General features: G+C 47.3%; 1 protein-coding gene across 1 annotated transcript in view; it reads left to right on the top strand.

The window, feature by feature from the left end:
- Positions 1–15,389, top strand: part of STAT6 (signal transducer and activator of transcription 6) — a 202,675-nt gene that overhangs the window by 168,550 nt on the left and 18,736 nt on the right. The window contains exons 16-18 of the mRNA XM_073663346.1: positions 4,496–4,642; positions 12,919–12,976; positions 13,998–14,069. Coding sequence (XP_073519447.1) covers positions 4,496–4,642; positions 12,919–12,976; positions 13,998–14,069 — 277 coding nt within the window. The remainder of the gene's footprint in view (positions 1–4,495; positions 4,643–12,918; positions 12,977–13,997; positions 14,070–15,389) is intronic.

Below are 15,389 nucleotides of genomic sequence, written 5' to 3' on the forward strand. Positions count from 1 at the left end.
CCCGTTGGGGGTTATACCATCCCCGCTGCACCATCCTTCCACCGGCCTCAGCGGTCTGCCCTGCAGCGGCAGCTCCAAAGCTGCATTCAACGGGTGGCGTAGTCATCCAACATCCACTGCTAATAGACCGCCACTTAGTTTGACTCCCTGGGCACGGACCGGGTCACCGCCACGAGACTACAACCCTCAAAAGATCCGGCTCCGGGTAAGCTCCCGCGTGCGCAACGCAGCGCGACACAGGCCCAGGGGCGCGTCAACTTTTGGCGTAGTCGGCAGGATCTCGTGCCCGCAACCACCGGGTACTGCGTGCCTGAAAAAGACTGTTCAAACTTACCTGTGGTGAAGATTCCCGCCATCCGGCGCCATCTTCCGCTTCCTTCCCGCCATCGGTGGAGTTTTCCCGCCATCCGGCGCCATCTTCGGCCTTCTTCCCGCCATACGTGGAGTTTTCCCGCCATTGGACGCCATCTTGAGGACGCCGCGCGGGAAGAAGAGGGGCGTGGACTCCGAAAGCGCGCGAGAACTGAAGCCCCGCCTCACGTCCGGACGTTGCGTAAGGTCCTGGAAGGAGCCCAGCAGACGCCGACGTCACAGGAGCGCGACGGAAGGTCCTCAACCCTGACGATCCACTGCGGAGCCGCGGCCTACGGAAGAGGATCATCGCAAGGTAGGCCACGGTCCACTAGGGGGGGAGAAGGATGCCGCATACGGAGGAGAGCTTCACCGCTTCAACCCCCGCCAGCGCCACCGCTGTTGCGGTCATGCCTTTCACCATGCCCTATATCCCGGGGGCAGCCTGGCTACCCCAGTACTCAGGGGAGTCACATACCCTGCATGACTTTAGAGAAAAGCTGGATAGCCTCTTCCAGGTGTACCCCCTCACAGAGGAGCAAAAAGTGAGCATCCTGGTGGCCCAATTAACCGGGGCAGCCCAAAGGGGGGTAAAGTCCTGGCCACCTGGGAGGAGGACTGTCGCAGAGATACTAACCCAGCTAACCGAGGAGGAGCTGCAGTACTACCAATACGAGGAAAGCCAAGAGGACCCGGACGGGTCTGAGGACTACCCTCAGGAGGGAGCACAAAGAGGACATAGCTACTGAAGGGAAGTAGCGTGAATAAAGAGCTGTAAATAGTTACCCGTTAGGGTACAAGGACTGCTGCTAATTAAAATATGGTCCCCGTTGGGATTAGTGAATTGTTCCCCGTGTGTCCCTATTCCTTACCAGGCTGAGGACTGTGAGCAGCCATCCCCTATCCCTTACCAGGCTGAGGACTGTGAGCAGCCAATCCTTATCCCCACTGGCCGAGGACTGAGAGCGGCCATATCCTGTAAATAATTATGTGTTTCTAGTAATTTATAGGAGTCCTTGGTGGATTTACCGGGAATCCTTTGTACAGTTAGTGGAGCGTAACCCAGGATGGACTAAAAGACTGTTAAGGACTCGGGGCAGGACAGACCCCTACCTGGTTACGTCTCACTGTTTTGGTGAAATGGACACCTTTGTTTTCTTCAAAGACTGCACCCGGTTGCGGACACGCCGTAACCATCTTTATGTGTTTTTCTTATTGTATTATTATTGTTTATACCTTGTTATGTTTTTCTAAAAATATGTTTAGTCCCGGAGTACTAAATTTCACTAGGGGGGAATGTGGCACCCCAGGGGTCTGGTTTCCACAGTAACGGCAATGTTATGTCTGAGAGCAGGTGGGAGGTCTCTTGGTCAGGAATCCTATGCATGCCACACCTCCTGCCCAGTCCTGGGAGGGGAAGGACTTCCCCGATATAAACCTGGGGCTGAGGCAGGGTTAGAGAGTTGAGAGGGAGAGTTCAGCCAGGAGGGCTGACAGGGAGCTGTGGCTCCGGCTGGGCCCAGCTCCTGGGCCATGCCAGAAGTAGAGAAGAGAAGCAGCATAGGAAGAAACAACAGGAGCTCTGTGGGAGCAGTGTTACAAAGAGTCAGGGGCTGGCAGCTGCAGAGCTCGCCCTGACTGAGAAGATTTCTTACCGGACCCGGAGTCCGAGGCTGTGGGGACTAACTCCTACCCAGCAGCAGAATCCGTCAGGCAGGGGATTTCAGGTCCTCTGGCCAAGAAACCCGAAGGCACGGTCACACGCATGGGACCAGCACCGCCGTCGTGGAGCGGAAGCTACTAGAAGGCCCCGAGTCACCGGCCATACGGGTGAGCACCACACGGTACACTCAGGGACGTGGGCTACTTATACTCGCTTCTAGCAAGGTAGCCAGAAGAGTATCGTTAGTTTGGGAGGCCTACAACTCCGCCTGGCCAGGGGAGATCCCATCTGCTCAAGGACTGACCAGGCCCCAACCGCTAGCCAGTACTCCGGGAGGGTCTATCCTTGTCACCAGTAAAGACCCTGAACTACACCGCATCGTCTCTGAGTGGTTCCTGCTACCCCCATCATCCACGTCGGCTGCCCTGAGGCCATACCCCTCCCGTTGGGGGTTATACCATCCCCGCTGCACCATCCTTCCACCGGCCTCAGCGGTCTGCCCTGCAGCGGCAGCTCCAAAGCTGCATTCAACGGGTGGCGTAGTCATCCAACATCCACTGCTAATAGACCGCCACTTAGTTTGACTCCCTGGGCACGGACCGGGTCACCGCCACGAGACTACAACCCTCAAAAGATCCGGCTCCGGGTAAGCTCCCGCGTGCGCAACGCAGCGCGACACAGGCCCAGGGGCGCGTCACAAAGACTTATCAAAAGCCCATCGTGGGAACACAGCCTTAACCCCTTCATGACGGGAGCATTTTCCGTTTTTGCATTTTAGTTTTTTGCTCTCCTTCTTCCCAGAGCCATTACTTTTATATATTTCAGTAGTTATGGCCATGTGAAGGCTTATTTTTTGCGGGACAAGTTGTAATTTTGAACGACACCATTGGTTTTACCATATCTTGTACTGGAAAATGAGAAAAATATTCCAAGTGCAGTGAAATTGCAAAAAAATGCAACTCCACAGTTGTTTTTTGGTTGTTGTTTTTTTTACTATGTTCACTGAATACTAAAACTGACCTGCCACTATTATTCTCCAGGTCATTGCGAGTTTGTAGATACCAAACATATAGGTATAGGTTCTTTTTTATTTAAGTTGTAAAAAAAAAATCCAAAGTTTGCTATAAAAAAAAAAAATGGCGCCATTTTCTGAGACTCTGATTTCTGATTTTCTGTAGAGTCTCCATTTTTCGTTATCTGGGGCCGGGTGAAGGCTTATTTTTTGCGCGCCGACCTGATATTTTTATTGATACCATTTTGGGGTAGATGCAATGTTTTGATCGCCCTTTATTGCAATGTTGCGGCGATCAAAAAAACGTAATCCTGGATTTTTTTTCTTGTTACGCTGTTTACCGATTGGATTAATTATTTTTTTTTATATTGATAGATCAGGGGATTCTGAACACAGCAATACCAAATATGTGTATGTGTGTGGCAAAAAAGTATATAGACATTACAGCAGGGGATCACAGGGATTCTTTCTGTGAGGCAAAACATTTCACTGCCTGTTTTTAAGCAATGTTTTACCTGAAAGAAAGAATTCTTTGCGACCCCTTGCTGTAATGTCTGTATATTCTCTTCCTTCCCTGCCCAGGAGATGTGGTATGATCAGACCATGTATGTCCCTGTATGGTCAGACACCGCCATTACACAGTACACAGCAGGGGCACATTTATAGGATTATCTCAGCACAGGAACATTTTATTTAAAACACATCCAACTGTGGAAATTATTATTATTCAAAGATGTTTTCATTAAAATCAACTTTGTTCGTGGAAAAACCCCTTTAAAATTGTCCCTGCACATTGGTTTACTTCACCGGATCTTGTGTTTGGCTTACAGCGATCTGATCGGTGTTAATAATCTTATCTGATACATAAGGATCTTTTTGTATACTGTTATTTCTTTATCTTAAAATCTAATAAACTGCAAATGAAAACTAGATACAAAAATACCAGAAATTCACACTTTACTACATTCTTCTTCTGTGACATTTAGAGTTTGTTCAGGCAAACGTATTACAGGGATGTGTGTTGTGCGAGTTAAAACCAGATAGCCCGCTCACAGCTCTCCTGCCAATGTTATTCAGTAAGGCTGTTCAGATCAGAGTTTTTCATTGTCCATGTGAAAAAAATTGCAGCATGCACTATTGTCTTCTGTACTTCAGATGAGGCTCGCCTATTTACATCTATGGGAGCGCAAAAATAATCTGATCCCATATGGATCATCTATATTGCATTTTATAGATACATTGCCATTATTAACCTAGGAAACTATATATGATCGTGTACATTTTATACTGTGCATGTATAAATCCAGAGGCAACGTGGATGTAAAACATGGAATATGGATGACAATACAGAAGAAAATCAACTGAGTTTTTGAGTTTTCTGGATGAAAATCAGACGATTTTTCATTCGCTCGTCTGACCCTGGCCTTAAGATGTGTACGTTTCTTTTAATCTTTTCTTGCTTGTTTCAGGTTCTGGACAGATTCAAAATATTCAACCATTTGGTGCTAGAGATCTTCAGATCATTTCTTTGGGTGACCGGGTAAAAGATTTGAAACAGCTGACATATCTATACAAGAAAGGGAGAAAAGATAATGCCTTTGACAAATACTATAAAAGTACGTGACCATTTCAGTCATTTTAAATAAGAATTATTATAAAGAATTATTTAGGAGAACAGCTGCCTGAAAGCGGGGTAAATATTTCATGGGTTCTCTACCTAATTTAACGTCAGACGCAAATTTGTTGGAAGGGATTTATTACCTGACCACCTCATCCAAAAAACTCTCTATAGCCTTAGCAGCCGGGTCAGACATATGTGCAGCCAGTGCCATCCTGAGCTTGTTTGTAGCGCTACTGAATTATTTCAAAGAATACAATCCACATGAATACAGCAATGATCACTTCAACGCTAAGATCACTAAGTAGGACTAAATAGAGTCTCCTTGTAGCTCTAGTCTTATCAGCAAATAATATTGTTTCCTACTATCTATTAGGTTTTATTCCCACATCAGTATTTTTTCATCTGTATTTTTATGCCAAGAACAGGTGTCAATCTTTCAATTATAGTTTTTCTCTGATTGTTCTACTCCTGGTTTTGGCATACAAATACTAATGTAAAATACTGACCAAATACTGATGTGCGAATAAGCTTTTAGATTGTGCTTTAGTCTGCACTCACAAATTGTGGCCAAAGTGCAGCCACAATAAGGTTAAGGGCTCGCTCACACTGGCGTATAAAAAGGCTGAGTGCTAGCCAATGTTTTATCGGATAGCACTCTGCCCAGTGTTATACTACGGGACAGTGCCGATCTTGAGATTGTTTGTCATGAGAAAGCAATCTCAGCATGCTTCGAGTGTATCCGATAATCAGATCGCACTCACCCACTCAAGTCTATGGGTGCGTGTGAAACATCAGACTGCACTCGGATGTCATCCAATTGCAGTCCGATGTACGCGCACAGAGACAATTGAGAAGATGGAGAAATTAAGTTCTCCATCTTCTCCGCACTTGTGCTGTGATTTTCTCATGCAAGAGAATAGGATCACACTCAGAAGACACTTGGATCAATCTCTGACAGAGTTTGATCCGAGTGTCATTAGCATAGTCGTCCCGATTCTCTGGCATCAGAGCATATATGCCAGTGAAGCCCTTACAAAATTTGTTGACATGCAATATGCAAGCACAGCCTTAGGCCCCCTTCACACGTCCGTGTGCCGTCTGTTTTCACACTTACCGGAGAAGTATCAACATGCACACTCATTAAAATCTATGGTGATCCTCACATGTGACTCACACGTAGACATGTCCTTTTTTATCAGGCAGCATGGATGACAATACATACCTCACACGTGCACACGGACGACATAAAGTGTGACATCCATATCCTATATAGAGAGAGAGATAGACAGAGAGATAGACAGAGATAGACAGAGATAGACAGAGAGATAGACAGAGAGATAGACAGAGAGATAGACAGAGAGATAGACAGAGAGATAGACAGAGAGATAGACAGTGTAAGGCAGCGCTAGTCATCATAATGGGGGATACTCGCTGCACCGGGTAAAATCAAAGCACACGTGCAATGTCTCTCCAGTTTTCCACAATGCCGCAGTTTATTACTTCATAAACTTGCATCTCACCGGGTCCAACTCAGTGGCACGCCAACACACATATATATATAATGTTCAGGAGCCTCCAGTGGCAGACAGGCCCACTTGGCTCCAGTTACAGCCTTCCGCAAGGTAATAGCATAGCAATGTCCATATCAATGTCCATAGTGTTTTACCTTTGCCGGGTTTAGCTGCTGCAGTCCGTTTCATAAGCCACCACTGTGGCTTTGCAGCTTCCCAGGTGTTGGTCTCTAGCCGACGCTCCCTCTTAGGCTACTGGTATGTCTTTCACACTCACAACATCCAGCCTGCGCCTTTCAGGAATCTTCAGCAAGCCTCTACCTTCCAAGGCCACTAGCATCCACTCACAGGATCCAGTCTCGGCCTTTCAGGCTGCCAGGCTGCACGCACGCACGCACGCACGCACGCACGCACGCACGCACGCACGCACGCACGCACGCACGCACGCACGCACGCACGCACGCACGCACGCCCCTCATGTCTCTCTCAACACCTGTCTCAAATCACCCAGGGTTTATATATCCTGTAGCACACACACACAGACAGGACCTTGCTGATGTCACAATCATGTGATCAGACAGACATTCTGTGCGCACAGGACCTGAGCTATGTCACAGTCATGTGACCAGTCACCTGAGGGGGAGGAAATAGCATAAACAGACATACTAGATCATTATAGTAATGCCGCTGCACCACATATTCCCCCCCTCTGTTCAAACTTGTGGGGTTGAACACATAATACACAAACAGTTTATAACCCACAGTTCACATAGAGACTCTGTACTTGACAATTGCGCCGCTCAGCCCCTGGAACATTAGTCAACGACATTAGCCCATTCCTCAGGGACCTACTATCTGCCATTGTCACTGACTTCGTCAAGTCACATTTTCGGGTCGTAAACTTGTCAGACTTCCCCGGCTCCCAGCGGTCAGCCGAAACCCTGTCAGGTCTCCCCCGCTCCCAGCGGTCCATACAGCAGTGTGACTCACATGCTCTGGTATTTAAGGTTCGGTTCGACTCCGTACTGTCCCGCACTCTATTGGGTCGTTTGTATGGGCCACCCAACTGAGTCACTGGAGGTCTCACTACCTCTAATCCCACACCCACTACTCTCAGGACATCTTGAAAGGTCCCCAACTTCAGCTATTCTGTTATTTAGGGGGCCCTTTCTCTGTCTAGCCTCACAATTTCTAGACGGCTGCCATCTTCTGCTACTCAGATGATGCTGTCTATCCACTCGCAGTCTAGCAAGATTTAACTGTTCCACCTCTCGCAGGTAGGTCACTCGGTACGCCACCAGCATGCGCACATATTCCAGGCTTTCTTCTGTTCCTACCGCGGAAAATGACACCATACCGTCTTCGTTTGGTATCCAGTCCTGACGATCACGTGGGCTGCTTACTTTCACCACACAAGACTTCTTGACCATTATCTGCATGGCTCGACCATTTCTCCCAACAAGCTTGCTCACCAGAACATGAGGCACCCGGATGACCTCTTCCCGCAGACTGTGAGCTTTTCTCATCAGCTCCAGTTGTCTGGCGGCTTGTTCCGTCTTCAACCGGAGAAACCGCTTCGTGCGAATACATCGCCATTGTATGTCACTTAGGATCGCCACCCTCTTCACTGTGACTTCGGTCGTGGACAGGACCACCAGCTGTTTCCCTTCTGAGGTCGAGTACACCTTACAGGCTCCCACGGCCTTCTTAAACTGGTCATGCACGGACTCATTGGTGCATTCTTCCCTCAAATCCTCAGGTACATCTATGAGGCATTTGTACCGAGACGTTTCGGTCTCACCAGTAGTCTCCAAACGATCATTTGTTAACACTCTCTTAGCTCTACTCAGGTCCACCTTCTCATGGTCTAAGGGAGTGAGTGTCACTTGTTTGCCTTTTCCCTTCTCCCAGGAGGCCTCGTTCACTGAGTGATATTCAATCAGGCGACTTTTGAGCCCGGAAACTTCTTCCTCTAGTTCCGCCACTCTCCTCTCAGCGGCCCATCTCTGAAGCTCTTCCTGCTTCAACTGCTCTTTTAACAGTAGAGTTCTCTCAGACCTCTCTGTCTCCAATGCGCCCACTCGGCTCTCAATAGCCAGTCTCTCAAGCTTCTCTTGCGTCCACTGGGCTTGTAGCAACTCCTTGAGCTCCTTGATCTCGGCTCCTACATCCACGAATCAGCCGAGCTCACATCACTCGAGGAGGTATCTACTTCATACCTCCCATCTCCAGTGGCCAACTCCTGGCCCTGGTCTGTGGCTTTTCTGATGGACTCCATCATCTTTTCCCGCTCAGCTTCCATCTTGCTGACTGTTTCTTTAAGGCACGTCTCTGCCCTCTGGAGATTATCACAACACGTCTGCAGCTCCTTCACCTGAGCTTTCAGACCTAAGGTCTTTCTGCGGAGATCCCCATTTTCATCACGGGTGTCTTGCAGAGTGGTCTCAACCACTTGGCGCACTTGCTCTGCATCCGCCTTATCCTCCTCTAGTTTTTCTTTAACCTTGAGGAGGTCCTCATAATCTCTCTTAACTCGTTGCAGTTCCTCACTGAACTTTTCATGCCTCTTTTCTGCCTCATGGTTGTGACCAGACACTTCAACTTTTATTGCTTCTTGGTCTCGCTGGTACAGAGAGTCCTCCAGCCGCTCCTTCTCCTGCATTAGAGGCTTTACTTGGTCCTGGAATTGCTGCAGCTCCCTCATGAGTTCACCATACTCCTCTTTGGAGTCACACAGCTCCTGGTTGAACTGTGCGCGCAGTCGTTCTAGTTCCTGATCACGTCCAGAAACTCCATCCTGCCGCGTCTCCTTCTCAAGCTTTAACTGCAAAACCTCTCCCTTGATTTTGCGGCGGTCCTCCTTAACTTCGTAGAAAATTTCCTTCCACTGGTTAATTTCCTCGTTGTTTCCCTCCAGGTCTCACTGTAAATTCCTCATAACCTGGTACAATTTCTGCCTTTCAGACTCCAGGCCCTGCTGGTCTGAGGACACGATCTCCAGGTTTCCACATAGTTGCTGCACCTCACTCTGACACTGCTGCCTGATTGGCTCCAGCTCTTGGTCACAACTGGCCGCCTCCTCTTTCAGGGCTGTCAGATCCTTCTGACTCGGTACCGTACCGGAGGTTGCTACTGCCAACGTCACCTCCTCTTCTTCTAAAAGAGGATCCACACTTGAAACAATGGCACACACCATTACATTTTCTTTATTTTCACTTTCAGTCAAGACTACAGGAGCAACCTTTTTGTGGCCCCTGCGCTGTCGACGCGAGGGGGACTTTCTCACCTCGTCTATCCCCTCCTGACTGACCTCTCCTTCTACTTCCGTAGTGTCACCGTCAGCTACGGGGTCTGTGTCATTCCCCCTGGTGTTGTGGACTAACAGGTCACCTCCCACCTTGACGTCAACCCCCTCCATTGGAGTCACCCAGTTATCAACGGTCCAATTGTCATTTTTAGGGGGTACCAACCCACAACCAGTAACAATTTTCAGTTTTCTACACTCCATGTGACGCGCCCCCTGGGCCATATTCTTTAGGGGGAATATCCGGAGCCGGATCAGATGGGAGTTGTAGTCTTCCGAGTGGCTGTGACCCGGTCCGTGCCCAGGGTGTCAAACTGAGTTGTATGTGGCAGTCCTACAGATGTTACTAAGTTCTTAATGTCGACTACGCCACCCGTTGTGTTGCGGTCACTATGGCCGCCGCTGCAGCAGGGTCCGCTGAGGCTGGTGGTGTAGGTGCAGCTTTGGTGATATAACCCCCAACGGGTGGGGTATAGCCTCAGGGGGATCAGGTGCAGAGGATGGGAGTTGTGGTGATGCAGTGTAGACGGCAATCAGAGACAGAGTCGGGTTATGCAGTTTAGGATGTTTACTCACTGCTGATGTTCTGGTCACTCCAGCTTCGAGTGACCTCCCGAGCCGTGCTGCGTCCACCAGGTTCTGGATCCAGCCAACTCCCAAATAAGTCCGGAGCGTGACCCTGAGCTTTCCTTCTGTCCTTTCTCTGGCCGTCCCCACTATTGATCCACCCAGGTCCAGCTCCCTCGGGCCTTCTGTTGGGAGACCCTTGGCCTTGGGTTCCCTGACCCTCCTCGTGGTATGCCTTCGTGGTGGATGTGGTGGGTGACCGTGGCAAACGCTGCCCACGGTCTCCGGTCTCTGGCTGGGGTGTGTTTTTGCCCCCACCAGCTTGGGTTCCGGTACCCTGTGCCGACTCTTCACCCGGGGATTTAAGTTGGGTTCTTGGAGTCCTTTTCTTCTGTTTCCCCCTCTGGGTCTCTCTCTCTTCTCCTCTCTCACTCTGGGTCTCTCTTCTCCTCTGCTCGCTGACTTTCTCTCTGCAACTGACCCTGTTCTTAGTTGGTGCCCACCTTATATACACCCTCTATGTGTGAGCTCAGGTGACCAGCACCCAATGAGCTCCTATCTTTACCCAGGCTGCTCCCCCTATCTGCCCCTACACTACTTGGGATGTACCACCCCCCTCCCACTCCAGCCAGGAACAGACTCGGTCGTACCTGCACATTTCTAAGTGGGAGTACCGTCGGTCTGCTCCTCGGAAATGGGATGTGTGTAGTGCATGCAGCCTACCGAGCTCAGTTCCACACTCCTTCCTTACCCGGGAGTGGAATATCACACCTCTGGGTTGAGGTGCAATACCCCTGTAGCAGCCGAATCCTCAGGGTGCTACACATGCTCTTGTGAAAATCCGCCCCCTTTTGAGACTCCGCCCCCTTTTGGACAACCACCCCGGCAGGGGAATTTTCACAAAAAAAAACAGCAATAGTCTTAGGACTTAGTTCACAACAGCTCTTACCACCTCCCCGGGCACTCTGGGACAATACTGGCGCCCCCGAAGAGTTCACAGAATGGTCCACTGCCGCCATTCTATATGGTGCCCACAGCTTCTGCGGTTCCTGCACCATGTCCTGTAAAAGTTTCTCAAATACCTTCTCCGGTCCCAACCGGCCCCTCAATCGCTCAATAACTCCAGACACATCTGCTGCTTTGCTCACAGCCATCGCGGTATGCTGTTCACACTCGAACTTCACCGCTCTTCCCGGAAAATTTTCGTGGCCCCGCCGAGCCACAGGCAAACCAGGTTTGAGTGCGAGGATAATCTTCACAACCCCGCCGAGTCGCAGCCAGATGCTTTAAACTTCGTGAGCCCCGCCGAGCCACAGCAAACCAGGTTTGAATGCGACGCCAATCTTCGCAACCCCGCCGAGTTGCAGCCAGATACTTTTAATCTTCGTGAGCCACAGCAAGATGCTTGTATCCACACTCGTCGTCCTGTGCCATTGCCCCTAGCAACCAGGCTTCAGTTGCCACTAGCAACCGGACTGCAGTTGCCCGCATTCTCCGCCACATGTAAGGCAGCGCTAGTCATCATAATGGGGGATACTCGCTGCACCGGGTAAAATCAAAGCACACGTGCAATGTCTCTCCAGTTTTCCACAATGCCGCAGTTTATTACTTCATAAACTCGCATCTCACCGGGTCCAACTCAGTGGCACGCCGACACACATATATATAATGTTCAGGAGCCTCCAGTGGCAGACAGGCCCACTTGGCTCCAGTTACAGCCTTCCGCAAGGTAATAGCATAGCAATGTCCATATCAATGTCCATAGTGTTTTACCTTTGCCGGGTTTAGCTGCTGCAGTCCGTTTCATACGCCACCACTGTGGCTTTGCGGCTTCCCAGGTGTTGGTCTCTAGCCGACGCTCCCTCTTAGGCTACTGGTATGTCTTTCACACTCACAACATCCAGCCTGCGCCTTTCAGGAATCTTCAGCAAGCTTCTACCTTCCAAGGCCACTAGCATCCACTCACAGGATCCAGTCTCGGCCTTTCAGGCTGCCAGGCTTCACTCGGCCTCACTAGGCCTCACACAAAACCGGTGTCCCACACACACGGGAACAGGCCTCATGCCTCTCTCTCAAATCACCCAGGGTTTATATATCCTGTAGCACACACACACACACACACACACAGACAGGACCTTGCTGATGTCACAGTAATGTGATCAGACAGACATTCTGTGCGCACAGGACCTGAGCTATGTCACACTCATGTGACCAGTCACCTGAGGGGGAGGAAATAGCATAAACAGACATACTAGATCATTATAGCAATGCCGCTGCACCACAATAGATAGATATGGATAGATAGATAGATAGATAGATATAGATAGGTAGATAGATATGGGGAGAAAGGCCTAAATATTATTCTAGCCCAGTCCCTTTGTGGTCCGCACTTCTCTGTCTCACATAAATAATGGTGTCCATACACTACAGATGGATTGGCACTGAGTCTACAGCAGTGAATGATGTGTTGTTTCCGATCTCGGTCTGTGATTAATTAGGAAGATGTTTTTAATAATTAGAGAACATATTAACAAAAACATCATAATTCCACAGGCGTGTAAAGACTCAGCCATTTAATGCTCTGGCTTGACGATCTCTAACAAAACTGTGCTGGCAAATATTGACATATACAATTGTACTCTATATAACTGTACTTATATAAGGAATAGGTATGCAAACATTTTCTTTGCTGTACATAAATCAGATTGGATAATGGATGGAGGGATGAACGGATAGAGCTTAGCTGAGTGTTGAGGTTAACATTGTTGACATGTATATGAATTATTTTGAATTTTTACAGTTTTTAACAACCCATATCCTATGTATCCAAAAGAGTAGATCATGTTGTGTATGTTATAGCTCTAATTTCTGTTCTTTTCAATCCTACAGAGCCTACAAGCTGTGGTAGTGGCTATAAGCCAACTGCTATTGTAGTGCAGGTTGTAGGGTAAGTGACGTTAAATTAAGCATGTGCCAACTAGCTTAATTAAGAAAGTGTTATATTCTCTATCTTGCACAGTATCATGTTTAGATAAAAACTGGAATGACTCTATATGGAGTTCACTTTCTTGTCCTGACTCTTGTCCTTTCACTTATAAAATATACTACAGTATTTTCAATTTAGAAAGTTATGCTTGTGTGGCAACCTCATATTCCACAGCACCTTTCAGAAATAAACTTCCCTGCCCCCACTGGTACTCACAATGTAAATTCCTTATCAGTATGTCTTTGGAATGTGGAAGGGAACCATGGGGAGAACATACAGACTCCTTGCAGATGTTGTCCCTGGTGGGACGTGAACCCAGAACCCCAGCGCTGCAAGGCTACACTTGTGGAACATGCACAGTACTTTGACCTTCTATAGCAGTACCATATGTTTTTGTATAATTATTTTGATTTAAGGAAAGCTGTATACAACATTACTTTTGTGTTACCTTGTGCTACGACCTCAGCTGTGCATGATTATTCAAAAATTCATATGTAATAAGTACAAGTAGTGTGTGTATGCCCCATTAACAGTAAATATTGTCCTGAGCATTTACTTAAAAGAGGTATTCCCATCTCCAAGATCCTATCCCAATATGTAGTAGGTGTAATAATAATAATATTATTAGCAAATACCTCCAATTAGAAATGTAGTATAGTTTTTCTGATTCGCTATATCTCTTTCCTCATGTGCAGGCATTGCAGGACCTTGGGTATCCATGGTTACAACCACTGATAAAGTGACAGTTAGCTAGTCGCTAGTGGTCGTAACCATGGACACCTAAGGTCCTGCAATGCCTGCGCATGAGGAAAGAGACATAGTGAATTAAAAATACTATACTACATTTCTAATTGGAGGTATTTACTATTATTATTATTATTATTATTATTATTATTACACCTAATACATATTGGGATAGGATCTTGGAGATAGGAAAACCACTTTAAGTTTCCAAAACGTATTGTCTTTTCTTTTTACACAGAGATGAAACTGAGGAAAATAAATCTTCAGGGAATGACGTTCGAATGGAACAACAGTCTTTACCAAGTTATCCGTGAGTAAAACTCTAATAGTTCCCATATCTTTGGAAAAAAAAGTGTAAGCCCCCAGAGCAGCATACTATGAGTAGAGATGACACAAATTAAACATCTATAGCTCTTTTTTTGATTAGCTGGCCTGGTATAATGTCACATTTGCATCAAGCCACAACATGCCAGGCTGGCTAATCAAGAGAAGAGCCCTGGATTCCGTCACAAGGGAGCGGTTCGTAGGGCTTCTGTCCATCAACCTCAGATCAAGGGTGTGGTCGCTGGACCGGGTCCTGTAAATCGAATTACACCATCTCTAACCATGAGCTCTTGACAGAAGCTAATATACAGCAGGTACACAATGTGTATTAACTCATATACAGTAGAAACTAATGGAAGTTTAAGAAGCAGCACAGCACAGTGTGCAATACTGTTTCTAAAATTTGAGTGTTAACTGCGCAAAAGAGTCGTGTAGATGTTCTACCAGGAACAACTTAAAAAAAATGTATAAATACGGTATCGTTGTAATTGTACTGACCTGAAGAATAAAGCTGCCTTATCACTTTTACCTCACAGTGAACAGCATAAAAAAACGTTAAAACACAATTCCTGAATTGCTGGTTTTCATTCTGCCTCCCAAAAATCGGAATAGAAAGCGATCAAAAAATGTTATATTCCCGAAAATGACACCAATAAAAACATCAACTATTCCCGCAAAAAACAAGCCCTCACATGACTCTGTCGGCAGATAAATAGGAAAATTATAGCTCTCAAATATGGCGATGCAAAAACTTGTTTTTGCAATAAAAAGCGTTTTTTAGTATGTGACAGCTGTCAATCATAAAAACCCAATATAAATCTGGTATCACTGTAATTGCACCGATCTGAAGAATAAAATTGCCTAATCACTTATACCACATGTGGAACGTCGTAAAAAATAAATAAAACTAATTTTTCATCTGCTGTTGATTTGTTCATTTTCGGCGCACATTTATCCTGCGCTCTGCGCTGAGCGCTTACACTAGGGTTTCTAAATAAATTTTAGAAATACGTGATTCAGACGGAACCCCCGGCGGAAGATTCCCTATAATGAGGCAGATGGAGGCTGTGTGGATGCTGTGTGGCTTATGATCCGGCGGTGTCTGTCGTTTTAAGCGTACATAAAAGCGTGGTCGGCTGTGGTTTTGTGCACCTCTGAAAAGAAGGATGCAACTGAACAGAGGCCAGACGGAGCCCAGAGTAACTCTGCTGCCTCATTACAGTGAATGGATCCGTTGGGGGTGTCATCTGAATTACGTCACTCAGAGATTTAAATGGAAATATCGATGTAAGTGCTAGACATAAAA

Source organism: Phyllobates terribilis, unplaced genomic scaffold (genome assembly GCF_046119375.1).
Source record: "Phyllobates terribilis strain yellow unplaced genomic scaffold, ASM4611937v1 Scaffold_2__4_contigs__length_985480577, whole genome shotgun sequence".
NCBI classification, from domain to species: Eukaryota; Metazoa; Chordata; class Amphibia; order Anura; family Dendrobatidae; genus Phyllobates; species Phyllobates terribilis.